Raw genomic sequence first — 26,749 nt, 5'->3', positions numbered from 1 at the left:
GGTGTTGAACAAATTCTTATCTTGATAAATTAATACTTAAATTATTTTTATATCTATATTATAAATATAAAAATGATCATTAATTTGAATAGAAGAATATGCAGAGTACACAGAATATTAAAAATAAAATATTTTTCAAGCAGATAAGAATCAAATATTAAATATCTGAAAACTCATTTAAGAGATCTAAATTTTTATTAATGAGCAATATCAACGTAGTATATTTTTGAATAAATAATTTGGTATATATTCTAAAGACACAAGACACCAGCGGAAGGACAGTCCTAAAGCATGTGAGAAGGAAATGAGAAGAAAGAAAATTTATCTACATGTGAAAGAAAAATCTATTCTCTCTTTCATGTTTGTTTCCGTGTAAAATGGAATTCCACGTCTTAATTAACCAAGGCAAGTCTCTCTCTCTCATCGATCTGCATGATCCAATTTTGATCCTCTAAACTACATAATTCAATTATGCCTTTTAGAGGATTAATTGCATACTTATAAATGTTATTTATATAAATTATTCATTCAGGTTCTGGTTAGTCTAGGGTTTGATCCCCGCTACTAAAATTTCTCCCTCCCGTAATAAATTAAATTAATCACTCATATGCATCGTCCCTGATTTAGAATTCATTACGCTCTTGAATCATCTAGTGTTCTGACTCAGTTGATGTCTTACTGATTCACCAGATGCTGGGTTCATACAAAGCTGCTTCTTAAATTAGGTCATAATTGGAGACCAAGAACTATGGAATCAGCTGAAGGTAGGGTTCATTATAGTACTAATTCATTTCCCAAAAAGTTAGTAGCTGATGGGAAACTTAGCAATTCAATTAATGATCAAATTCAGGCTGATTCAGTTCCAGCACCAGATAATAAAAATTCTGATAAGCTACCAGATATGAAATGGTGGCTACATGTGAAAAGCAATTTCGATGGTGAAGCAAATTATTCCTGCAAGACTGAGCTTGGTGACTTCTATGCCGAATTTCTTGATGGCAATGTTAAGAATGGGGAAGATCAATCTATCATTGACTTTGATGCTTTTTCTTATGTTGGAAGCGATAATTTTTCCGTAGATCAGCCACGGCATGTCTCTCCTACACGTATGAGAAACAGCCACAATACCAGAATGCGAAAAATGGAAGCGTCATTGAATAATAATGATTTGCATTTTACTCCCAAGAAGATAGATCAGAAGGAGGAATTTGGGTTTACTGATGGTCGTTTTTTGGACTGTGATGTTTCCGATTTCTCGGTCTCTGAAAAATTGACATCATGTAGTCTGGAATCACATTGGATAGGAACTGAGAAACCTGGACCGTGGTGGCGCACTGCTGGAACAGATGAGTTGGCTTCCTTGGTTGCTCAGAAGTCACTTGAGAATATTGAAAATTGTGATCTCCCTCATCCGCAGCCTAAGCATTTTAGGCAGAGATTCTCAAAGGGTGTTGATCATGATAAGATTTCACCATCACTTTTAAACCAGAAATCTGAGACTGGTTCTTCCAATGCCGATGGTTATACACCTACTTCTGGCTGTTCTTTTCAGGATTCAAACAGTCATTTCAGGTAATGCTGCATTGAGATTACAATTTTTTCTGTAATATATGCCATCATGGTCTTTATTAGGAATACAAATGTTGTTTGTTCATGTTTAAGTTGTTGTTACATTGTTCATGAGATGGTACTCATTTTATATAGCTTAGTGCTACTTTTAGTCTTTTACTGTATCCATTGTTCCATACTTCAATTTCAAAGCCATATAAACTATTTGTCTTCAAGTAATACGAGGACATGCACCTCTTCATAATTACTAATTTGAATGGGTTTTGAAGTTATTTTATGATGGTCCTTCTCCTTCCCATCACTTTGCCAACTGTAATTTGTTTTTGAGTTTCTATGATGGGAGAAAGTTGTCATAAATTCATACCATGCATCATCAAGTGGGATCCTGGACCACTTCACTCTTGACCCATCCAGGATATGATAACTTTGTGGGCCGACTAAGTTAATTTTCTTAGATCTCCGTGGTCAACGGACTTTTGGCTCCGACTACTTGCACTTACAGATTTGGTAAAAGTAGTGTTTTGGTTATCCATCTGTTGTGCTAACTAAGTGTGTGACTGTGTGAGGATGTCGGCATTGAAGAGCCCTAGAAATTAGAATACTGCCTTTATAGTCTCCACTCCCTCCTACAGTGTGTTTTTCTTCCATCCTGTCTACATGGTGTTTCGCACCCTCTCTCCTCTGTCTTCTCTATTCCCCCCCCTTAGTTCCCTTGTCTTCTTTGAAGATAGTGCTCTCTCTTTGGTCCCTACTTGTTTTCTTCCATTTACTGCTCCACTGTGTTTTTTTGCTCATGTCACTTGTTGTTACTTAAAAATGTATTTATTGATCACATGTCTTACAATTCATATTAAGATTCGATCTGAAATTTTGAAATTAGGTCTTCAGAATCACGATATGAATCTGTATTCGATAACCATGATTTGCAGCCATTCAATACGTCTGAATTTAGAATGCATGTCAAACATTGATGACATTTGATAGGCTCTGTGATAGAAAGAAACCGATGTGATCACAATTCATTGACCGTGTGAAAAGAAACCTACAAGAACTATGAGCATGAGTGTATTTCCATCCAGATTTTGCGCACTCACATCAGTACTCCTTCTGCACGAGAAAGACTTGTCATCTTCTTAATTGCATATATTTAATTTTGCAAAACTCACCTTAGTTTGGAATAGCATTTGATATGAGATTGACATTTAATAATTGGCGGAGGCATTAATAATTGTAATAGCATCTATAATATCTTATTGTTCTGTTCTTAGTTTCATCTCAAGTTTATTGGGTTTCTGGTTCTATCAGCATTTTTTTCTTTTATTTTCTTTTTTTGGGAAGTAATGTTTTACAATTTTATACTTTTTTGTAGAAGTTTTATGATTATGCTAAATTAAATTTATTGTCGAACTATCTGCTCTATATGTTCAGTTCCGGCCAGAGCAAAGATTCTTATTCAAGCAACAAAGATTGTCAAATAAATTCCGAGAATAGCAACATTACGGAGCTGTTGGAAGCATTGTGTCATTCTCAAACAAGAGCAAGAGAAGCCGAGAAAGCAGCACAGCAAGCCTACAACGAGAAGGAGCATATCCTTAGTCTTTTCTTTCGACAGGCTTCTCAACTCTTTGCATACAAGCAGTGGTTCTACATGCTGCAGCTCGAGAACCTCTGCCTTCAACTCAGAAACAAAAACCAGCCATTGTTAAAAAAAATTCCAGCAGGCTTACCGGGAACGCAGCTTAAGAAAAACCGAGGCAGAGCTGATAAGAGGAAGAGTAGTGATAGAAAACGTGGAATTAGAAAATGTGTTGTCGCTTTTGCAGTGGGTTGCCTTGCTGGGGCAGGTTTGCTTCTTGGTTGGACCATGGGATGGATGTTTCCTTCATTGTAAATGATGACATCTTGATTGGGACATTGACTAATGTTTGTGTGCTTCTGCTATGCTCTTCTGGAGTTTGAGTTCTGTTGTGCTGATATGATTCAAAAGAGTGTGTATATATATATATATATAATGTTATCCGTTGTTTTCATTTCCATCATTTGTAAATATTCCTCTTTCATTAAGCCGGTTAGTTGTATATATTTAAAGATGACATTTGTGTATAAAGAATGTGTGTAATGTAGCAATGCAAGGCTTTCCATGTCCATGTTTTTTTATTATTCGCTGCGTTGAGAAAATCTTGCTTTGAAAATGTTCCATGAAAGTTGGTTAGAATAAGTCTGTAGAAAAAAGAAATTACAATTATATGCAACACATACACACACAACAATATTTAGTAATTTATAATGCCATATTTTGGGGGAAAAGAAAAACTCAAAATCCAAGATACATAATTCCACGTTTCCATTAGTTTGTTGCTCAAACACCATGAATTTGATCCCTGCTTCCAGCTAATATAGCACAAAAGAAAGAGAAATGAAGCCAAATTTACTTTGATTATATAAATGACTACATGATCCACGTTTAAAATAATTCTTGAACTATTACACTATTTCACAAGATAATTTTGGGAGCTTGCAGTAGTAAAATACTGGAAAATAAAGATTACATTATACAGTTCAGATAAAATGGTGAAAAAGTGCAACCTATCAAACAAAATGGGTAAAACTAAAGCAAAATTGACTTGTTCTCAAGATTTTACAACGCATTTGCTATGCTTCCTATATATTCTAGGTATCAATACTCATCCAAGTATGTATAAAGCGTGTCATCCTTCTTAGACTTGCGTCTGCTTAATAAGGCCTTCAGGAGCCGTTTACTTTTACTGGGGAATTGTTCTGCATCTTTGCCATTGTCCCTTTCAGCAGATAATCGCATTGAAGCTGATTTGCGTGGCTCAGAAGGGTACTGTAGGAACATAAATGAAGATGCAGTTAAATAAACTACAGAACTTATTACCAATGTGTTGAATAGCATACAACTATGATTTATGTCACTCACCCTTGGTTTTGCATTAGAAGGATTTGGTGTGATTGGTCTGGTTGGCTTTGGAGTATTCGGTCTACTCGTCTTTGGTGTTGTAGGCCTACTACTTGACCGAGATCCAGTACGCAGAAGCGGGAACCGGTATGGAGAAACTGACCGTTTATCTTCAACGTATGTAAAAAAGATTGTAAATTCAAATTGTAATGAGTTTTTCATCTTCAGCACTAATAAGTAATAAACAAAGCAATGAGCTTTTGAGATATATATCATATCTTAGTATGTGTGTACAACCTAAATCTTTTTTGGGCATGGTTGAAGTGAATGAAAAGGGTCCAGGTCTTTGAGGTTGTACAGAAGGTGATGGTGAAAGCCCTTTACTGCATCAAAATAATAATAAAAATGAAGATCCTCATTTGAATCATTGACCAACTTTATCCCATAATAATAACATGCAGCATTTTTAGTTAGTTACCGTGTTGTAGATGTCGGCGTTTCTCTAATTGTAGCTCGAACAGCTTTCGGATACAAACAGAAAAAACGCAACATAAGATTTTTAATAGCAGTCCCTTAGATAAGTGAAATTGAAATATTGGGGAGTAAAAAAAAGATACCATTTCTAAAATGAGGCCACTCCTCTTCTTCATCAAGGCTGCATCCAACATAGTTTGACTTTGTGTGGTTTGCACCAATCATGGTCTCCCCTACTGAAATTATGTAAGGGGTGTGATCATTTATCATCATAAACACAATTCTATTAGTAAAGAGTTCAGGAATGTTGAATGAGAGACAAGAGATACATATGGTGAAACCGTGTCTCTCTCGTTTTCTCTCATTCAACATGGTATCAGAGTGGCTCTCTTTTTTTCTCTCATTCAACAAGGAAAATGTTAAACGTGCCTGGCAAGATATAACGCTTGTGATATTTTGGAGTACTGATCACCAATGACTGTTGGGTACGGCCCTTGTGATCCATATGCCCTTGGTAAGTCCTCATTCTCTAATGTACCACATTAAGGAAAAACAATGTTGGAGATTTTCATAAGATTTATCTTTAGTAAGATAATAAAAATTTGAATCAACAATATCAAGAAAAGGACGATCTTCAAACACAACTGCAGACGCAAAATTATGCTTTGAATTGAATGGAACAAACTAAGTATCTTCATAAAATATTGAACAGACACACAAATAGCAGGGTATTGTCAAAACAAGCCTTTCACTCAAAATCAATAACTAAGGATGACAGTTCCGGTTATGTTTCATACTTCTGGAGATAAATTTTTTTTAAGGTATGTTCACCAAACTACCATTATATCGGAGCAATAAATTAATGCCACTCTAAGCAAGCATAGAACGCGAATGTACTGTCATGACAAGACCTAAAGATGTACTGTGACAGCAGAACCCTCACTTCCTATTCCTTTTTTGGCAACTAAAACAATGCAAAGATCTTCAGTAAGTACATAATGCAGAGAACTCTAAGTTCTCTTTAATGAACAAAATACTAAAGTTTAAACTGTAAAAAGATTTAGATACTTAGATGTTTTATTAATGTTCTGGTACCTATCAGTGAAAAAAGGAAATGAGCTAGGCATGAAATGCTTTTCAGCAAACCTTTAAAATATTAATTCTCAGAACATCAAACCGATAAGGATATTTTTTCCAATCTCAAAAAACAAATGTTGCCTAAAAGTCAAGTATTCATCTTATTATCATCAGCGTTGATTTACTGGACTTTCTTGTGATTAACTTTACCTTTTTTTTTGTTCTAATTAATTATACCTGTTCAATACAAGATACACGTAGCTCCGCTCCAGAAACTTCAACAACCTTCTCATCCAACAAGTCATTTACTTTATAGGTAACAGAACCTAAATGGTCCACTGTATTTACAAGAGCTTTGATGGCATAGTCCTTCAGTGTTTCTACCACTCTGAAAGGCATACAATAGAATGAGAAAACAAGGGTATAAAGAATACGACAGTATAGGCAAATAGGTATAAATATATACCAGCTTTAGCATAGCAACTCACATCTGTTTATGGTCGTCGTTGGTGTACGAGAGTTCAAAATATTCCGCTGCTGAATATAACTGTGTTCTCAGATTTTTCAAATCCTAAGAGAACATATGAAAAAATAAAAATAATTAACAAAACACTATATTTATTCTACTCTGAATTAAAGCAACAGATACATTAGACAATGATCTTAACAGTGAAATCAAGGGGTTGAGTCAAACAGTTATAGCCCAAAAAGTAGCAAATGTATGTACCTTCAAGCTATCATCAAAGAGCAAGCTCTGCTGCATATAAACCTCGTCGAAATTGGAAGGTTCTTGAGATACATGCGGTGCTGTCGAAGTAGTGACCTTCCCCATGGATGAAAGTAGAGGAAGAAGGACCACCTTTATCCACAAAATTGATAGGAAATTCAAGTTCTAAGTTGTGTCTTGGGAAAGTGAAGAGGTAAAAAGAGAAAGTGATACCTAAGACAAAGAGAAACAAATCAAAACCAAAATCAGCACTACCCTTTATACCAAGGTTGTGTAAACAAAAAGCCCTAAATAAAATATACAGTTCACAAGAATTAAATCTAATAAATCGGTTAAAGAAGGAGACAACCTCTTCTTAACAGATTATAAAATACCAAAAGCTAATCATCTTACAAAAGAATAGCTGTAACACATAGTGCTTTAAGAAAATCAATTGCATATAAACACAACATAGACATTAACACTACAACTTTGAGACAGTTCTGCAACTATAACAGACAAAAAGTTAAACTAAACAGCAGAATTCCATCATTGTTTTTCCTGAATCTTCAACAACACTCACATTTTATTAAATTTCCCTCAAAAGCAAACCCGACCCAATCCTTAAAATCATCAAAATTTACAACAAAATGTATAAATAAACAAGAAAATATAAAGTGGGGGGTAAATGAAGGTTTTTGTAATTTTCAATTTTTCATTAATTACCTTTTTCTTTCACAAAGAGCGACCAAGTTGTTAACAAAACAAACAGGGAAGAGGGTTATGAAGAAACAAACAAACCCAATTGCAGCATTTGAAACCAAACGTCAAAGGAAACACGCTTTTGAGATAACCTTTTCACTTCTTCAGAACTCACTCAAAACGGTTAAGTGTTCGGTTTTTGACCAAAACAAAGGAAAGGGACAACTTTAAAATGAAAATTTTCAAACATGTACAGTTGAAGAGTGGAAGAAGAGGAGAGCACGTCGAAATCAATCAATATTGGTTGAGGAATCAGGAGAATAATAATTTTTTATTTATTATAATTATTATTCTTTTTCTATATTTATTATAATTATTATTCTTTTTCTATATAATTACTAAAAATAAAAATGTATGAATATGAGTTGTGTGCTTTGGGATACAGAAACTGTATAGTCTGTGGTGTTGGATGCAACTTGAAGGACAATCTTCACATTTTTTAATATTTATTTATTGAGAAAAAACATTTAAATAACTATTTAATCAACTTTTTCGATTGGTTGTCATTTATTGAATTTTTTTATTGTTAAATTTTGGAATGGTGTGTTTGATTTTTCAGAAAAAAAGAGTAAGGGTAGACAGAAGGTTTTACGGTTTTACCTTTAGGGGATTTATGTTTTTGACTTGTTGCATTTGTCCAAAGCGGATGAGGTGGTGATGGGAATGATTGCAAAAGTATAGTAAAATCATTTCACATGCAAATTTGAATTTTATTTTCCAAATGAATACAAACAACTAATGTGACTCAAGCTTCAGGGTATGCAGGAGAATCTTCCCAATCTTAATTTGAATTTTATTAGTACTTTAAATGTTTATACCTCTCAACTTAATTTGACCATATAATATAATTAACAAAAACATGCATTTTGAATTTTATTTTAAAATAAGTTAATTGTATATAGGTAGTTTACAATAACTCCATAAATCAATCCGTTAAAATCACATGAAATTCTAACTATATTTATACTCATAAAAAAAATATAAATTAAGAACTTTTCAAATCTTTCCAATTGAGACATGGGTCCACAATGAAATGAGAAAAATATGGTGTAGTAAGTATATGTTTAATAATGAATGACAAACTACAAAAAAAACTTGGCTATCAACTCCTATAAATCAATGGACATATTTCCGCCCCTAAATGTAAGAAGTAGACAACAACAAATAGCGCAAAAGTAGGGATGACAATTAGACATAATCTCATTGGGTATACGCAAAAAAAACCCTACAATAGGTAGGGTAAAACCCGCATAATGGGTATGAGCATGGAGACGGGTAATTACCTACAAAATTAAACGAGTATGAGTGCGGGTACGGATACTATAGTACTCACCCTGCCATGCACCCGCATTTATATAAATATATTATTTATTTAATTATTTATTTATTAGTTTAGTTTAATTAATTATTTTCTTTTTTGTTTTAACATCTATTAATATCATTGGACCACTACAATATTTTATAATTGAAACATAAACGTTTGTAAATTCTTTAATAATCTGATTGAGATAAATAGATAAATAATTATGATTCTATAACTAATAGTTATATCTTATTAATCGTGACTTTATAATTATACTTGCAATTTTGTATCAATTATCTTATATAATATTGTCGTATGACTTGCAACTTAATAAAACATTATTATGAATATTTAAATGTGAATTGTAACGAGTGTTCATTTGAAATGTTTTGAGTTAGAAAATATTTTAATTTATAATATTTTATGATTATATTTAAGATATTTGAATAATTTTTAAATTTAATCACAACAATATTATTTATTTATCGATTTTTTTTAGTTAAAGCGTAGATAATGGATATGGGTACGAGTACTTAAGTACTCATAGGATTAAGGTACAAGTATTAAAGTTGATATCCAAGAGAGTACGGACACATATATGAGTATTTTTTTTAAATCGCATGTATGAAAATAAGTATTATAGTACCCTACCCAAACCCTACTCATTATCATCTCAACGCAAAAGGGAAGGATTGGGGTTGCAAGCTACTTGTCTGTCTATGTTCGGCCCAAACCAAAAATTGATGTCAATGTAATGTAATAATTGAAAATCCAGAGATCATGATTTATTTCCTATTTCTTTCTTACAAATATATTATAACATTTTATAATTTATTGATATTAAATAAATAAATATTTGAACTATATACTTGAATTTAGTAGTGTTTGAGTCTTTTAAAAATACTTTGTCTGAAAAAAAGGTCTTTTAAAATAGGGATTATTAAACAAAACATTTCATTAATTTTGGTCAAGAAATAGAGATAGCAGTTTGAAACGTAAATTAATGAGTGGACTTATGGCCTCCAATCCATGGACTATGATGGCTCTCTCGCGCCGATTATGTTTTGCGGTGCTCACTTTTCCTTGTTAATTTATTTTTTCTTTAACAAAATAATTATGCTTTTTTTATTTTTTGACGAAACATATTCAATACTTTTAGTGACAGCATTAGTATAAGACGATAAGAAAATAATTTAAATTATTCTTTTATGGGATTCTGCTATCCTCATTCACCTGCGTGACTTATGGGAATTGGGTGGGTCCCATAGAATATCTCCCCACCCCCTTTTCATTTTTCAGTCTTTTTTTTTGAAAAATTTCTTAAATTTAAGGGCACAGCCCAAAGTAGCAGAATGAGAGGATAAATTGGGCCGTAAAAAGCCCATTTATTTAAACACAATGTAGTCAGACCCTGAGAATCTGGGTTGTTTGGATTTGAGAAAACTCAATTATGTTCCCAAGTGCAATATTTTTTAAGCAAAAAACAGGACAAACTTTCACATGTTTAGCTTCACATTCTAATTATATTTATATTGACAATCCAAATCAATCACTTACATACACAAATCATCCAAGCTCTTATCATAATATACTTTAATAGTATATATTGTTGTGTGTGATTAATGTAGACTTAAATATCTTAATTTGAATTTATAATATGTTTAATCAAATAAATTATATGGATTAAAACTTTAAATTAATCGGAAATTTTGATTGATAATTTTTTAAAAAAAATAGACAATTTGATTTGATTTGTTTATATATATATATTATCATAAAATAAGAACCAAACCAAAATGACGAATAACATCTTGATGGTTTATCTCAATGCGATTAACATTTATACACATATTTAAACCTACTTTTATAAAATAGGATTTTATCACATATTATAGTTTTTTATTTTGAACCAAATTTTATCGATATGTGTGTAATATGTCAGTTTAGTTCAAATTTTAGAGAAAAAAAACTATAAATAATTAAAGATATGGTGTTTGATTTCGGTCATTTTTTATAATATTTTCTCACAAAATTCAAATTGAATCCAAAATTATTAAAAATATACTTGCATCAAACATACACATGACAAATGGTTATTTTTTATCAATTAATTTAGAAAATGAACTTTCGTGAATCAATTAATTAAGGAAAAAAAATATGTATAGGATATCTTTTGAATGTTGTCATGTACATAAAAATTTAAAAAACGTATAATACATCGATTATAATTTTCTTGATAAATCAGACACATGACAAATTTTTGTTAATGGCTAATTACTTAAAAGATTATTTAAACTACAGATATAACAAATTTTGTCATCATTATTTTAGTTAAATGATGAACTTTCATGAATCAATTCCATACAATAATTATAATTTACTATATACACTACACACGTAATATATATTTTTCATGATTCAATTGGTTAAAAGAAAATGTATAATTCCTTAGTAATTTGTCTCTTAAATATTCTTAAATATTTTATCCTTAAAAGTTTGAAGAACTTTATAATCCATTAATTATAATTTTCTATATAAATCATATGGATGATAAATATTTGTCATTAATCAAGTAGTTAAAAGATTTTCTTTACTGAATCAATTAATTAACACATTAAATTTGAAGATAATTATAATAAAACAATTTTAATTTATTGTAAAAATCATTCACGAGACACATGTATTTGTAATTATTGTGTTTTCTAAATTTCTCCATGATTAAAATTTGAAAAATCATATTACATTAATTATAATTTACTATACATGGTAAATTAAACAATATTTTTCATTGGTATGTTATTTAAAAGATAATATTAATAATTAACTAGTTTTAAAGAAAATATATTTTTTATTAGTAGTGTGTATCTTTAAAGTTTTAGATTAATCCACGAAGATTAATTCAGTTAGTAAGAAGTTGACTCACATTCATAAAAAACTTATTTGTAAGTATTTTTGTCAGTACTCTTTAAACCTCGAGACTTGCTCTGATGAGTTCTAAGAACCTAACTCATGCAAACGTTATTTAATAGAAAAAGTATATTTTAGATAAAAAATTTAAAAAAATTACAATATACTACTTATAATTTTTATTGTTTAAATAATACACGTGACACATATTTAGAAATGACCGTGTTCTAAAAATTAGAGCAATACTATATGACATTGTACCATGTTCTCATATGTAAAAAAAACATATAAAATACTATATATTTTTTATTTTTAAATTTTTTTCGAAAAGGAAAAAGTTATATAAAGAAATATACATGTTATATTTGAAAAAACTATATTCCGTTGAAAATACACATGATAAGACACTTCTACAACTAAAAATTGTATTTTATTTGAGAAAAAACGGCTAGGCAGTGTAATATGAGAGTGGAATATAAAAGGTTATACACTTCTACATTCACGTATAATAAAGAATAAATATTGAGTAGTTATTTTGATAGTGATTATTAAATAAAGATAAATAATAAATAGATAGTTGAGAAGGACTCTATAAAACATTTTTACAACATGTGCGTTGTCACTGCACTCTTTTTATTTAGTTATAAAAAAAAGAAAATGATAGTTGTGTTTAGATGTAATGAAGATGTGATGACACGCACATGTATGTATGTAATATGTATGTATGAGCATGAATGAATGTAAATGTAAAAGGATAACCCTCGTTATGGGCGCTAATGGATGAGTAATAACGCGTTAAAATCCAAATTCAAATGCAAAATTCATAATATAATTATAATTATGATTATGATGCAGCCCCCTTGTATAATTGCAATTGAATTACTCCACAATTCAATGCCAAATTAAACTCACCACGTTCATCCGAAAATTCGTAACATTCACCACCACTACCATAATTTCCAATCACACACACATACATAAATAAATACACACATTCACCCATTTATGCTTCATACACTCTTGTAACCGTACTATACTCTCTCTCTCTCTCTCTCTCACTGCTATGGACTTTTTCACGGAACATCAAATTACTCAAGGTTCCAACTTTTTTTACAATGCTCAACCTCAACAAATCGACACACCAGAAGACAAGTTAGTTTCATGTCTCACTAATTTCATTTCAACCATGTTCCTTGTTTTTGTCCTTTCATTCCACAACATTACTATCTTGTTCTTGTTTACTTATTTTATTTACATGTTCTTATTCCAATATGTTAGTAATTCATAAATTATTTAATAGAATAGTGTTACTGTGTTGTGTTTCTTTCTATAATGATTTGTGGAAGTGGAACATTCTCTTCGCGACTTTCGAGGTCGATAGAGACTTTGTTTTCTTGTTTTCTTGTTTATTTATTTATTTATAATTATAATAATAACTTTTCCCCCTTTGTTTGTTGGTATTTTTGTGTGTTTAATGTTGTACAGAATCATGGATATTTCACCGCTTGATGGTTTCGTTGATTTTAATTGGGAAACTGAGTTCCAAAGGAATGAACTTTACATCAGTGATGAGTTCAAAGATCTTGAAAATTTCAACTTTGACTTCAACCTTCCACACCTCGAACAAGATTTTGAGGTCGACCAAAAACCCCTCAATGCAGTCTTACCCCAATTGGAACATTGCAATGATGAAGGTGTGAGTGGTTTTATTGAAAATGGGTTTGTGAGTTGTGTCAAGAAAGAGGAGGAAGAGGAGGAAAAAGAGAAGCCATTGTCATTGGCATTGCTTAGTGGTTGTTCTAGCAAGAAAAAAAGGTCTTCTTTATTGGAATTTGATGATATAAAGAAGCATTTTAATGTTCCTATAACATTGGCTGCTAAGAGATTGAATGTGGGGTTAACCCTTTTGAAGAGAAGGTGTAGGGAGCTCAAAATCACAAGGTGGCCTCATAGAAAACTAAAGAGCTTGGTGTTACTCATCGACAACCTCAAGGTATATTCTATTTTGTTTTGTTTCATGCCCCACATTTTCAACTTCTTGAAAAATAACATTATCTTTTGATTATTTATTTATTTTAGAACTGTTTAAAAAATATAAACTTTGTGCAAGGAGCTCGAATCTCTTATTTTTCTCTGTAGATTCACTCAAATGGTAGGACCAGTATCCACAAGGAATAGTGATAGTAATTGAAAACTTTAAACTTTGTATTTGTGTGTTGCCCTTTTTTAATAGGTAAAAAATATAATGAGAATTTTATATAGTATTCATTAAGATAATTAGTTATTTCAAAGATTTTTTTTAATGAGAATGTGTCGTTCATTATAACTAAGAATTTTGATTAAAAAAATAGAATTTATTAATTTAAGATTATTTGAATATAGAAGACTTAGTTCTTACCTTACCTATATTTTTTTGCAAATACTCTATGACAACACATGATAAAGAATTAAATATAGAAAAATTATATTGAAAGTTATGCATTGAATTCTATGTTTAAAATTGTTATTTACAACTCAAAATTTCTATTTCTATTTGTATTTTTATTTAATTAACAAGTGGCATAAAGCACATATTAGATTTTAGTACAATCTAAAAATCACAAATTGTTTATATTTTGTTAAAGATTTTAGTTAGGTGATAAGTATAGTGTGTTATTTATATGTTGTATGATGCAGAAAATGGGTTTGGCTGACGAGGTTGTGAAGTTGGAGAAACACAAAAAGATGTTGGAGAAACTTCCGGGAATTGAATTGAATGAAGAAATAAAAAGGCTGAGGCAGGCTTGTTTTAAAGCTAATTACAAGAGGAGAAGATTAATTGGCTCTAGACCTTGAATTTCACCGTCTTTGCTTTGAAATATTGGATGTTATAAGAGTAAATGTAAAGAAATACCAAACACAAGAATCACATGGAAACACACTCCTTTAACAATTGATGTTTTGATATTCTACTATAGATTAGGAAACTAATTTGACTGAAGCACATGTATTGTTGACTAGAGTTTATGAGCTGGAATTCAATTTGCCTAAGATGGCTTATATTCACCAAAAAAGTCCAAATATTACCTACTAGGATCTTTTTTCTATACAAGTCAGTTTTCAACATGTTATCTCTTAGCGCAAAAATATACTTTTGGGAACCTACTAGGATATTACGCTCTTAATTTTCTTAGAGTTAAATGTTATATATGGTTTATTCTTATGCAACACGTTTGCATCTTAAAGAACAAATCGGTAGGCTAGTACTAAACGTAGTTTTATTTGATTTCACTATCTTCCGTGAAAATGCTTTGGTAACTCTATTTTTTAACCAACCAACCTAGTCATGATAGGATTCAGTTATTGGAGTTTCCTTGTTAAACCTTGAGGCATAAGACTTATGTAAAAAGGTTTTGAATCTAGTTAGATTAATGTAATACTAATACATATGTAATTTCAATATAAGCTTTTATATTGATATACATATAATTTTTATACATTCATTCAACATCTCATTTTCTCCATTCTTATTATATTACTAACATATCATAACACTCTCTATTTCTTTCTCTTTTAAGATGTGAGTGTCTACAAATATTTTTTCATTAAATATTTCTTCTACTTCACACAACTAAATAGATATAAACTGTATATGAAAAACAAATATAAAAAGTACAAGCAAACAAAAAAATATATAAAGTGAAAATCTTAAAACTACATAAAAGAAAACTATAATTATTATTTAATAACAATCGATAAATCAGGTTATGTTAAAATTTATACAAATACATATAATTCTTTCAAATACTTTATTATCCTTAATACAATTACATTATCCAAAATATTATTAGAATTATATTTCACAATACTTTAACACTAGAATATAAGAGAAAAAAAAAACAATCAGATACGATCAAACATATCTTAAAGACACATTCAAATTTCTCAGCAAATACCCATCATCTCCTATAATCAGGGATATATTGCAAGGATTCGACTCAAATATACTTTACATGCAATTATACATTGGTCCACCTAGGCAATTATTATTTACATGCTCATATTTTCCACTTTTTCAACATGTTTGAATCATACTATGGTTTTTCTTCACATAAAACTCACCTCTAGTTATTAACACTCTAGTTATTAACGCTGACTTTGATGAAGTGTTATGCTCATTTTTCAACCTTCCTTATTTAGGAATAAATTTGTTGCCATTTTCTTCAAAACTCTGTTTCTTTCTCACATATCAATACTTGATGGATGTGTCCATAGAAAGATGGAAGAAACTATATGCACATCTTATCTTCGTCATAAATCTTAACTTCAATAACTTCTAATTCAAACACAATATTAATAAAAACGGTTAGATGATCATACATATTCATATTATCATTTATGTTATGTTATTAACGGTTAGATGATCATACATGATCATATTATTATTAAATTATTTAAATTTAAAAGCGTTGAAAATATAAGACTTATTTTAATATACCATCCACGACCCGCTATTGGGTTGGGCCGCCGGGCAAGCAGCCCAAGCACAAACCCCCAATTGGTAAGAACCCTTTTTTTTTTTTTTTTTAATATAAAGATGAATATTTTTAATCTCACATTTAACTTTAGTCTCTAAAAATAGGTCCCCAATTATTAAAAGCCCAAAAATCTTTATTTTTATAATATAAAGATGAATTCTTTTTTGTTAAATATATTTGCAACCCCTACAAAATTACGATATTTTAGATTTAGTCTCTAAAAAATTTATTATTTGAATAAAAAAATTTAGAAACTAAAAAATTAAATTTTTTTTTATAAAGACTAAAATTAAATTTTAAAGAGACAAAAATTTATTTTATCTCTTTTTTAATTATTAAAATTTTATTTCTTTTTATTAAAGGCCTAATTTTTTAAAATAGAACGTAACATCTAAAATTTTATCCTTTATTATTACTATTAAAAACATTAACGAAAAACACATAATTACACATGTCAATGTTTAATTAATTTGACCATTTCAACTTAATTAATTTTCTCAATTTAACATTTTAGTCTTCTTGATTTATTCGTGAAAAAACTATCCTCCTATATATATATATATAGCATTGCGGTATAAATATATCCTTGAGTGGTTTATAACCTAAAATTGCATGGGCTACGTCACTGTATATTATTTAAATATCCTTAGCCTCAGTCATATCAAATGCCATAATTAAGTTTTTAAATTACTGTCTCTTTCCCCTCTTTCTCTATTCACACTCATAAGCTCCTCACTATCTCTGCGATTTCTTTGCTAAATGCAATCCCATAAATAGAATTGACACCAAATTATGATATATCAACTGTTCCCATAAAGTTTATTTATTTAGATACTAAATATCATTTAACTTCTTAAATATTGTGTTTAATAGGAGTAATAACACGACTTCAATCTAAAAGATTATTAAACGGTATCGGTTAAGGAAACCCATTTCCTCTGTGCTTCTTTCCTGCGTCTCCAAGGGACCACTTGCTTCAAACTGTCAAAAATGCTTGCCTGCAAGTATATATAATTTTTTTTATTAGTACTAATTTTTTTCAACATGTAATTTTCCATTTAAGGGATAAATTTATGTATCAATTGTGTCACACCAAGTTGCCTTACCCCTTACTTAATATCTTCATTTCAACTATTTTATGCTGCTCATGTTATCAAAATTCAAAAGTTTTATTTATAACTTGTGGTGTGCTGCAATATATTATTCCCTAAAAAAACATGTAAATTAGATTTTTAATTAATTGCTTACACGCAACAAAAACTAAAAGTGGTATTGTTTTTTCTGAAGCCAGGTGGGAAAATCAACTTTCGGTGCCTAACTGTTGCTGGGTTGGGCTTTTAGATTTCAATTTCAATTTTTTTTTTTTGACGTCAGGGTTTAAGGCCAATTTCACTTTAGACAAATATTACTAATATCTATCTATTTAATTTTTACTCTGATCGTTTTTTTAAAAAATAAAATAAAAATAAGAATAACAACCTTTTATAAATTTGTTGGGTTGTTTGTAGCCACCGCGAATGTAATAAAAGCAAAGAGCCATATGATATATCTTTAGTCAAACTTCACTTTTGGTGAATAATAATTCATTATGCGTTTTACTATATAGAATGCATACCTAACATCTTAGCTGCTCTGCATTATTATATGCATGATTTACTAATAACAGCAATCCAATGAGGGAAATGCATAAGGATAAAACGGTGATGACTTGAAGTTATTGTTATTCAAGTCAAAGTTAAATAAATATAGATTATTTTGAAGGGACATATAGAATGACGTATATATATCGAAACTAGCACGGTCATCTTTACCTACAATTTGTCATCACTTGTTTCAAAAATAGTATACCAATTTCTATCATCCATTAAAAATTAAATGGTATCACCGTATCATACCGACAGAATTTTATAGCAGGTAAATTTGAACGGTCCACAATTATTACCATGTAGAAATACCACTAGTTTAATTATCCAAAAAATAATTAAAATTGGCAATAATTTTCTTCCTTTTCAAAATTACAAATGTATATTATGAAAATGTTAAATTAAATATAGTTAAAGTTTGATGCAAGAGCATTTGGGAATTGATTGATGAAGAGTGAAAAGAACAAGTAGTAGATGAATTAAGACTTACCCACAAATGTGATTTTGGCTTAGAAAAACTCGATAAGTTTCCTCCTTTAGGGATCTTGTTCACCTTAAACTGATCTGAAAAGTCGAAACTACCCTCATCTCCCTCTTTGTGAACCTTCTTAAAACTACTCCACCTGGTGGACCCAAAATTGGAATTCCAATTATCCCTGGGAGTTCTATAGGAAGAAGTGAAGGACATGGCCCGACCCACATAAGGCCCATCTAACACCGTTGTTGGGGAAGGCACATCGAGCTTGGGATCCAAAAAGAGCAACCTCGGAGGCAGGTCCAAGGTGGTTCTAACGGTATTATTATCGAGCTCCGATTGGGTGTGGTAGTGCCTAGGCTTCCCTGGTGCCTCCTCCCACTTGAAAGGAACCGAAATCATACTTTGTGCAATCTCTGATGACATTATTGGTTATTTCTTTTCAACACTCAAACAGAAAGAGTATATAGTAGGTGAACCTTAAAATAGATACTAAGAGTGGGTATGTGTGCTTTTTATATTGGTACAAAAAATTAGAAATATGTCAATAGATTAAGAAAGACACGAATTTTGGTTTCTTTTATACAACTGAAATTAGGTCCTTTCAAATTTTAGTTTCTTTTGGTTTGAGATTTGTAGATGTGGTAGACTAGGCATGATAATATATAAAGGGAATTATGAAATAGCTCCACTCTAATCCAATTATTATAATATAAGGTATTAAGGTAATTATCTAAAGTAGGGGTTGACAGAAATTGCTCCATCTCTATTAGTACTATTTTTTTTTTTAATAATAGTACCATGATTTGTCCCTAAAACAAATTTTACCATGATTTTATAATCCAAAAAACAAAAATGAACTGTCATTTTACTTTTTTTTTTTTAAGTCACTACCATAATCCTCACTCCATTGTCATTTAATTTGTGTTACTATGTCAGAACCGTGTGATGCATGAGAAAATAACTTTTTTTTAAAAATAATAATAATTTAATTTAGTATAAAATATTATTTTGCAAAAAAATAAAAAAAAAATAATTTTAAACTTTATAAAATTTTGCTAAAACTATAGGAGGGATGACAATTAGACTCATACCCAATGGGTGCCCGCAAAAAAAAACCCACAATGGGTAGGGTAAAAATCCGCATAATGGGTATGGGATTGGGACAGGTAATTACCCGCAAAATTAAGCGGGTATGGGTGCGGGTACGGGTACTATAGTACCCACCATGCCCCGCACTTATATAAATATATTATTTATTTATTTATTTATTGTATTAGTGTTTAGTTTAATTAATTTTTTCTTTTATGTTTTAACATCTATTAATATCATTGGACTATTACAATATTTATAATTGAAACATAAACGTTTGAAATTTTTTTAAGAATCTGATTATGATAAATAAGTAAATAATTGTGATTTTATAACTAATAATTATTTCTTATTAATCGTGACTTTATAATTATACTTGCAACTTTGTATCAATTATCTCAAATAATATTGTCATATGAGTTGCAACTTCACAAAATATTATTATGGATATTTAAATATATACAGTATGAATATTTTTTTAAATCGCAGGTATGAGAACGGATACTATAGTACCCTACCCAAACCCTACCCATCCCTAACTATATATATATATATATATATAGAGAGAGAGAGAGAGAGAAGGAAGTTAAAGAAGTTCTCCCAACTCAACACCCTACCCATCTTTAAATTGATATGAGCCCCAAAATTGGAGAAGTATATAACAAAATGTAATCCTCGTTTCAAACGGAAAAAATATACAAGGGTTACATTCTTTTTTTAATTTATTTTTATATACAAATCAAAAACCATTATTAGTTTGCACGTGGAAACAATGAAAATGATGGGACATTATTTATGGATATAGTATAGATGATTGATCACGAGGCTGCACATGTTTTCCAAATAATGAATGAGCTATTAGTTAATATGTATATATCATTATCGAGTAGATCAATTTAAAATATTGGACGCTATCACTTTAATTCTTAATTCAATCAAAAAATTTAATTTTTAATCAATCTAAATTTTTAATTAATTTTTAAATTATAAAAATGATAGTTAATTTAGTCTTTGACTATTTTGATAATAAATTGTATCTTTTAAGAATTTTTAATTATTATTTTAACGATTTAATGATTAATTTATGTTTTTTGTTGAGTCATGACAAAAGTGAAAATATCCTATATTTTCAAGAACTAAAATTATAATTTCACCTTTAAATTATCATTCAAAATTGGTGAGATTGAATTAATGGAATGTGTTTTACGAGAGTGAACTTAAGAGAAATATTACGACTTATCTCGCGTTTAAATTATTAAGTCAAAACATATTATATTAATAGATATTTGTTTTTTAAGAGAGTAATAAATATTTCTTGATAAAAAAAATGATGAATTACAGTAAAGAAATAATAAATATATTTTTTTTGATGAAAATAATAAATATTAATTGATAATTCCCTTTGCACATTTTTTGTTATACAAAAGATTCACAACTTTTTATTATTTTATAAAAGTCACTAATATGAATGCAGACCACTATTATTTCATAATACAAGTTGGCAATAACTTCAACGCTTTAGTACTTGCAAGGAGATAAATCTTTACTAGTAGAGTTATTTTTAACCAAACAAGTGCTGCAAGCTATGCCTTTGCATGTTATGCAAACTACTTTGCTCTTTAGATCAATTTGTGATGAAGTGTCGAAGTTTTCATTTGGGGGTGAAAATTATTTGGCCAGGAAACCTCGTCTATGTTGTAGAACAAAATCCGCAAACTTAAACAAAATTAATACATGCGTGACGAATAAACGTCCAAATATCAGAAAATGTTTTAAAATAGAGGCACTCATCTTTACTCTAACGTATTGAAAGGAAAAGGATAAAAGAAAAACATATCAATTATATGCCATTTTCTCTCTTGAATTGTTGTTTAGTACTATTATTTTCCTTTTTTTTTTTTAACTTAATTATTTTCTACTTTAAAACGTGGTGAACGATATGTATTATTGTATTTCTTGAATACGAGACCTTAGAAAAAATGTATTAAAAAAATGATAGTTTTCTTATTATATCGAACAAAACATATGTTGTTATTTATTACTTGTTAAAAGAACATAATATAATTTTTAGAATAAAAGCAATAAGAATCCAAACATGGACCACTTTTTCAAATAACCTATCAAAACTTTCTTCTCACATCGTTGACTTTTTAGTCACAATAAGTCTCATTCATTATTTGCTTATAAAATGAAAAGAATAACATATATGTTGGAGGGTGCTCTTGTAGAGAGCAAAACAAGATACTCTGGATATTGTAGGAATCATAATCATAAACATCTTTTTTTTACAAGGTCAAAAAGTGAAATTAACTATATTGTATGAACAAAAAAATATCTAAGCTCTATATTCAACTATTGGTTTATTTCGTTTAGTGAGTAATTGTAATTTCGATGGACGAAATTAATCTTATTGCGATGCAATCAAGCAAATTGAAAAAAATGAACAATTGTGATCCAACCGAAATTAAATACCCTTATACTAAATATTTGGACTATAGAGTATAGACAAATTGCATGAGCATTGTCACATTTTCAAAGTCATGAGTCATGACACAAAAATAAAACTTGATTATGTGTAACTTCCATATACAAATTGATGTTATTTAACTGCAGTAACAAGTATACTATATATAGACTATAGAGTATAGACAAATAAACAGTTAAAGAAAGGTCATTTTATGTGATCTCTTTATATAAGGTCCATTATTGCTACCTTCTAAAACATATCATTCCTTCACGAGCCAATGTCCCCTCAAGGTCACCAATAATTCTAGATGTCCTAACTTCTAGACCTCTTTGAACTTCATGGAACAAATTCCTTATACTTTCAGAAAATCGCTTCATGTCAATGCCAGAAGCACTTTTTTCCATCTCTTCTGCCACTCCAACAAACCCAGAAACAATCTTGGACTGAATTTCCATCATTTTTTGTCCTGTTGCAACTATGTATCTTTGTAATTGAAATGTTTCCTCCAAGAAGTGCTCTAGTGTTGATGTTTTCTCCTTTTTTCTTGCACCATTCATTTCTACACGGTTCGCGTAGAAGTCGTTCTCTTGCTGAAATAATGTAAAACATATGATTGAATCTTTGCAATGCTTAATGAAGTTGGACACTAGTAGAATTTAGATTATAGTTCATGCAATGTTGCTCCATTTTTCAATATATCATAAATGAACATAAAAGAAAGCTAAATAAGACTCACATGCCTCTAAAAGATTGTTTTTATCTAAATGCAAATGGATCATAGTGTCAAAACAAAACGAATAAAAATAGAATTGAATCATAGATTCATATCTATGCATCCAGATATTTAAAAAAAAAAATATTATAACATGATAACATTACGATGAAATATGATTCGACATGAATGCAAAACGCATAAAAGTATACAAGAAATGATACTTATTGCTTACCATTCGTTTGCAAAGATCGTCAGTCTTTTCTTGGAGGGATTGATATCTTCCAATTTGTTTATTCAGCAAAGCAGTCAAGGAAAAGTAAGCCTCCATACCAACTTTGCTATCTTCACTCATTTCTTCATGTTCATTGTTGGTTTGCCTTCCTGTCAACTTTTCAACAAGAGTCAGTTGCTGCTTAAGCCTCTTGATCTTGTAAGATACTCCAAGAGCATGAAGATCCATCTTCCATTGGAATTGCTTTGCATCATTAAAGGGCAGGCTGGTTGATGATCCTATCTTTTCAGCAGAATCAATTTCAATGTGTTTTGGACTTTGATACTGCACAGATGTAGGACTATCCTCCTTACAAACATGTTTTTCTTCTTCAAACTTATTTTCTGGAGATTGAACTTGTGAATTAGTATTGTCAAACTGATCATGGTGCAAGGGCTGCACCGCCTCCTTTTTGCAATCTTCCTCAATCAAAGTTTCCACCATTTCTAGCTGTTTTTCACCTGGTTTTCTCTTCACAATCTTGACTTTAGACCAAACAGCATCTTGAGTTAGTTCTGATGAAGATTGTGGAGACAAATTAGAGTTGTTTCTAAAGAAGTTTAAAGGCCTTAATTTTGATGCAAATTGGTCTTTTAGGGAATTTAGTTCATCCTCTCTTTCCAACAATAAACTCTCCAATTTCATCTTGTCATGTCTCAGCTGTGTCACATCCTTCACCAATCCCTCCAAGTGTGACTGAAGCTGCTTTGATTCTAAATCTGTTCTCAACAACTGCCACCTAAATGCCTCTAACTTCTCATCTTTGATCCTCATTTGTTCTACAAAAGCATCTAACTCTATGTGATGCCTCTGTTCAATTAAGGTTGCGTATCTTTCTGTTTCACCTCTCATCCAATCTTCCAAACGCTTAGCATTGGCAGGAATGGCTAGAGACAAAATAGGAGAAAGGGAAAGGGTTAGCACAAGTTATTTATATTTAGATTTCAGATTGAAGATGTGTTTGGTGTCAGATACGTGTCAGTGTCCTACACTAACACGACACTCCCACATTTACTTACTTCAATTTCTTAAATTATTATCAGTGTCTATATGTCACTATCAATGTCGTCTTTGATTTTCGTGTCTGTATCAGTGCTTCATAGAGCACAACAAATAGATACTCTAGCTATCTATTGAACTATGTAGACTAAGTGTATGTTTGTTTTTGTTCAACTTTTGGTGCAAGCAAAATTGATTCTAGAGGTCTAAAATTGATTTTGACTTGTTTGGTAGTTCTCGAGTTAAATTGCTTTTGCCGTTAGAATTGATTTTAGTCTTGAATTTATCATGCAACTCCCTTTCTCATGAATGTATCCAAACATAGAACTTTACCTTCAACTCATTTTCTAGCCAAAATCAATTTTACATAATCAATTCATTCAAAATCAAGTTTATCTACCGTAGAACCAAACACAGACTACCACAACAAATAAAATTGCGACAAAAAAGTTTGTAGAACTTAAATCTTACACGATTCTTCATTTCTTTGTGGCAAGTAGTGATCAGAAAAGGGTGAAAATTGTTCTTGTTCATTTGAAATATGTGAGGAGCCTGTTGAAGAATTATGCTGCATACCTCTTCCACTAGGAAAAACATCCATCCTTGAACTCAAATTCAGCAACATGGTTTTAAGGGAATGTCTATCATGTTTTCCTTCTGAAGCAACCCTCCACTTTTCTGTTTCTTGCTCAGCTTGCTTCCTCCTAGCCTTTGATAACTTAACCTCTTTCAACAGCATTTGCTTTTCAGCACTATCAAGTTTAGATTTTCTCAACATTGCTGACAAAATCTTATCTTTTTGTTCCAAGTCCTTGTGAAATTTACCAATCTCCAAAGTTAATTTCTGTGCCATCAAATCAGATTCCTCCTTGTTCTCCATCACAGAAACAAGTTCCTGTTTTGTTGCTTCCAAATGCTTAACAGCACGACCAAGTTCAGCTTCAAGGTGCCTTTGGTTTGAAACAAGCTCAATGAAAGCTGTTTTGTGTTTCCTAAGATCAGAAGAATGTTCTTGAGCTTCATGCCTAATAGACTCTCTCAATTCTTCTGCATCCTTTTCAGCTTTTTTTACCTTTTCTTCAAACTCCTTTCTTTTCTTATCCTCTTCTTCAATCTTCTTGTCTTTTGACTCAACCAAACTCTCCATTTCCTTCAATTTTTGATTCAATTCAGAAACTTCTGAACCCTTTTTCTTCTCAAAAACTCTTAACTCATTCAGTAAAGCACCAATCTGCTGTCTAAGTTTTCTCCTTTCACTAAACCAACTTTGCTCTTGTGTTGCAAAGATTCCAACCACTTTCTCATTTGCTTTTGCATCTTCATGTCTCATCTTTTTAAGATTCTTAATTTCTATCTCAGCACTTTTCAATTTAATAATAAGGTTTTCCCCATCATTTGGCACTCTTTTTTGAACTTTCCACACAATCAACCCTAAAAGCTGTGCACTTCCTTGAAGCATTGTTTCAACAATTTTAGACAAATTTTCAACTTCAACATGTGGTTTTTTTCTAAGCACTTGGAGTGCAAAAAAAGCACAAGAAACACCAAAATACATTGGATACATGCTATCATCACTAGTATCACCCATTACCATGAGATTTGGTTTTCTTTGCCACTCTACAAAAACAAAAAGAGTTATAAAACAATTCCAATAATTATTATAACTCTCTATAAGCCACACATTACAAAACAACTCACATGATTCAAAAGACAAAGAAAAAGATAAAAGAAAACATAGATCCCAAAAAAAGAGTCATCAATAATTGGAAACAAAATAATCACAGTAACACTTGATAATAATTGAGGAACATGAAATTGATATGTGTGTGACTAGAAACAATTAATATTGAAGAAGTGAAGATGTTTACCTGATGAAACTTACATTCAAGGACAAAAAAAGGAAGTTGGAAGGGGAAGAAAGTGTAGCTAGAAAAAGGAAAGAAAATGGACAAAGTTAACTTCAACAGTCACACCAGACAGCAAAGAGTAATGTAACTGATGTGAAATTGGTATCTTCTATAAATGGCCAGAGAGTGAAGAAAAGATAGGTGTTTACACGTGTAAGACTGCACATTGTGTACACTATAGTCTATAGTATACAGAATACAAAGAAAGAAAGAAAGGTATGAATATGATTATCAATTCTTTTGGTTCCTGGTTTTCAGTGAAGACTTGTCTAATGTCTAGTAACCCCACATGCTCCTTGCTTTCTTTTTTCAATTATTATTAGAATTTCAATTCACACTCAACCATGTAAAATCCATTTATTATAAATATATTTGGTCATTTCGAATCATAATAACGAGTGAGTGATGTAATAGATTTTTTATGACTTTATAATTTAGATTTACTTTAATTTTACTGTTATAAAATCAACTTATAAGATGAGAGATCGCATAAACATATTTTTATTTTATATATCATCTAATTTTGTATTTTTAAACAATTATATTTATTTATTTATTTATTTATTTATTTATTTTCTTAGTTTTCTTCTCCTCCTCCTACAACCACCAACTCCCTTTCCCTCAATTGTAGCAAGCAAAAGCACTTGATTCCTGGATGCTTGTCACCATTTCTGACAAAGAAATAGAAGTTTAAAGAACCAAAAGAATATATAGATATTTTTTAATCAAGTTGGCTATAAAATATATAATATTAATTACAATTGCCTACCTGTACATTGATTATTAGAATGCACAAAAAGACACTTTTTAAATAAACTCTAGCTGAACTGGAAATGATAGTAGTAATAAAAAATAAAAAAATCAGAGAGTGTGCATATTTGAAAGTGCATGAATAGCAGTAACATAAAGTATATGTTTATGTTTTCTTTGTTTATTTGTATTTGT

At 30.4% G+C, this 26,749-nt stretch overlaps 5 protein-coding genes across 10 annotated transcripts; 2 read left to right on the top strand and 3 right to left on the bottom strand.

Annotated features, from left to right (window-relative positions):
* The first annotated feature begins 253 nt into the window (after positions 1-253).
* Positions 254-3,729, top strand: LOC101488649 (uncharacterized). Of its 2 annotated transcripts, XM_004502616.4 has the most exons (4): positions 254-405; positions 691-764; positions 851-1,572; positions 2,998-3,729. In XM_004502616.4, exons 3-4 carry the CDS (start codon positions 902-904, stop codon positions 3,458-3,460), a joined length of 1,134 nt encoding a protein of 377 aa, XP_004502673.1. In that variant the 5' UTR covers positions 254-405; positions 691-764; positions 851-901; the 3' UTR covers positions 3,461-3,729. The 2 variants fall into 2 exon arrangements, with proteins under 2 accessions (XP_004502673.1, XP_004502671.1); XM_004502614.3 differs by having other exon boundaries at positions 258-405; positions 691-1,572.
* Positions 3,730-3,986: 257 nt separating this feature from the next.
* On the bottom strand, positions 3,987-7,676 carry LOC101488326 (protein ABIL2-like). 3 transcript variants are annotated; one of them, XM_073368443.1, is made up of 10 exons: positions 7,548-7,676; positions 6,768-6,980; positions 6,529-6,611; positions 6,278-6,428; positions 5,393-5,492; positions 5,107-5,199; positions 4,968-5,010; positions 4,787-4,872; positions 4,511-4,659; positions 3,987-4,417 (listed from the first exon to the last, which is right to left on the bottom strand). In XM_073368443.1, the coding sequence occupies exons 2-10, from the start codon at positions 6,870-6,872 to the stop codon at positions 4,247-4,249; spliced, it is 981 nt and encodes a 326-aa protein (XP_073224544.1). In that variant the 5' UTR covers positions 6,873-6,980; positions 7,548-7,676; the 3' UTR covers positions 3,987-4,246. The 3 variants fall into 3 exon arrangements, with proteins under 3 accessions (XP_073224544.1, XP_004502669.1, XP_012571895.1); XM_004502612.4 differs by having other exon boundaries at positions 7,473-7,615; XM_012716441.3 differs by lacking the exon at positions 7,548-7,676 and adding an exon at positions 7,330-7,437.
* A 4,932-nt stretch (positions 7,677-12,608) lies between these two features.
* Positions 12,609-14,759, top strand: LOC101515573 (protein RKD2). The gene is made up of 3 exons (XM_004502611.4): positions 12,609-12,870; positions 13,204-13,711; positions 14,395-14,759. The coding sequence occupies exons 1-3, from the start codon at positions 12,782-12,784 to the stop codon at positions 14,551-14,553; spliced, it is 756 nt and encodes a 251-aa protein (XP_004502668.1). The 5' UTR covers positions 12,609-12,781; the 3' UTR covers positions 14,554-14,759.
* Positions 14,760-17,005: 2,246 nt separating this feature from the next.
* LOC101515251 (uncharacterized) lies at positions 17,006-19,017 on the bottom strand. The gene is made up of 2 exons (XM_004502610.4): positions 18,369-19,017; positions 17,006-17,233 (listed from the first exon to the last, which is right to left on the bottom strand). The coding sequence occupies exons 1-2, from the start codon at positions 18,777-18,779 to the stop codon at positions 17,141-17,143; spliced, it is 504 nt and encodes a 167-aa protein (XP_004502667.1). The 5' UTR covers positions 18,780-19,017; the 3' UTR covers positions 17,006-17,140.
* A 2,976-nt stretch (positions 19,018-21,993) lies between these two features.
* On the bottom strand, positions 21,994-26,122 carry LOC101514698 (uncharacterized). 3 transcript variants are annotated; one of them, XM_027334999.2, is made up of 4 exons: positions 25,766-26,122; positions 24,474-25,514; positions 22,860-23,785; positions 21,994-22,502 (listed from the first exon to the last, which is right to left on the bottom strand). In XM_027334999.2, the coding sequence occupies exons 2-4, from the start codon at positions 25,489-25,491 to the stop codon at positions 22,155-22,157; spliced, it is 2,292 nt and encodes a 763-aa protein (XP_027190800.1). In that variant the 5' UTR covers positions 25,492-25,514; positions 25,766-26,122; the 3' UTR covers positions 21,994-22,154. The 3 variants fall into 3 exon arrangements, with proteins under 3 accessions (XP_027190800.1, XP_004502665.1, XP_073225354.1); XM_004502608.4 differs by having other exon boundaries at positions 24,369-25,514; positions 25,766-26,120; XM_073369253.1 differs by having other exon boundaries at positions 24,369-25,514; positions 25,780-26,120.
* Between the last annotated feature and the right edge of the window lie 627 nt (positions 26,123-26,749).

Source organism: Cicer arietinum, chromosome 5 (assembly GCF_000331145.2).
Source record: "Cicer arietinum cultivar CDC Frontier isolate Library 1 chromosome 5, Cicar.CDCFrontier_v2.0, whole genome shotgun sequence".
Classification (NCBI taxonomy): domain Eukaryota; kingdom Viridiplantae; phylum Streptophyta; class Magnoliopsida; order Fabales; family Fabaceae; genus Cicer; species Cicer arietinum.
Note: the sequence above shows the minus strand (reverse complement) of the source record. Positions and strands in the feature narration are given on the sequence as shown.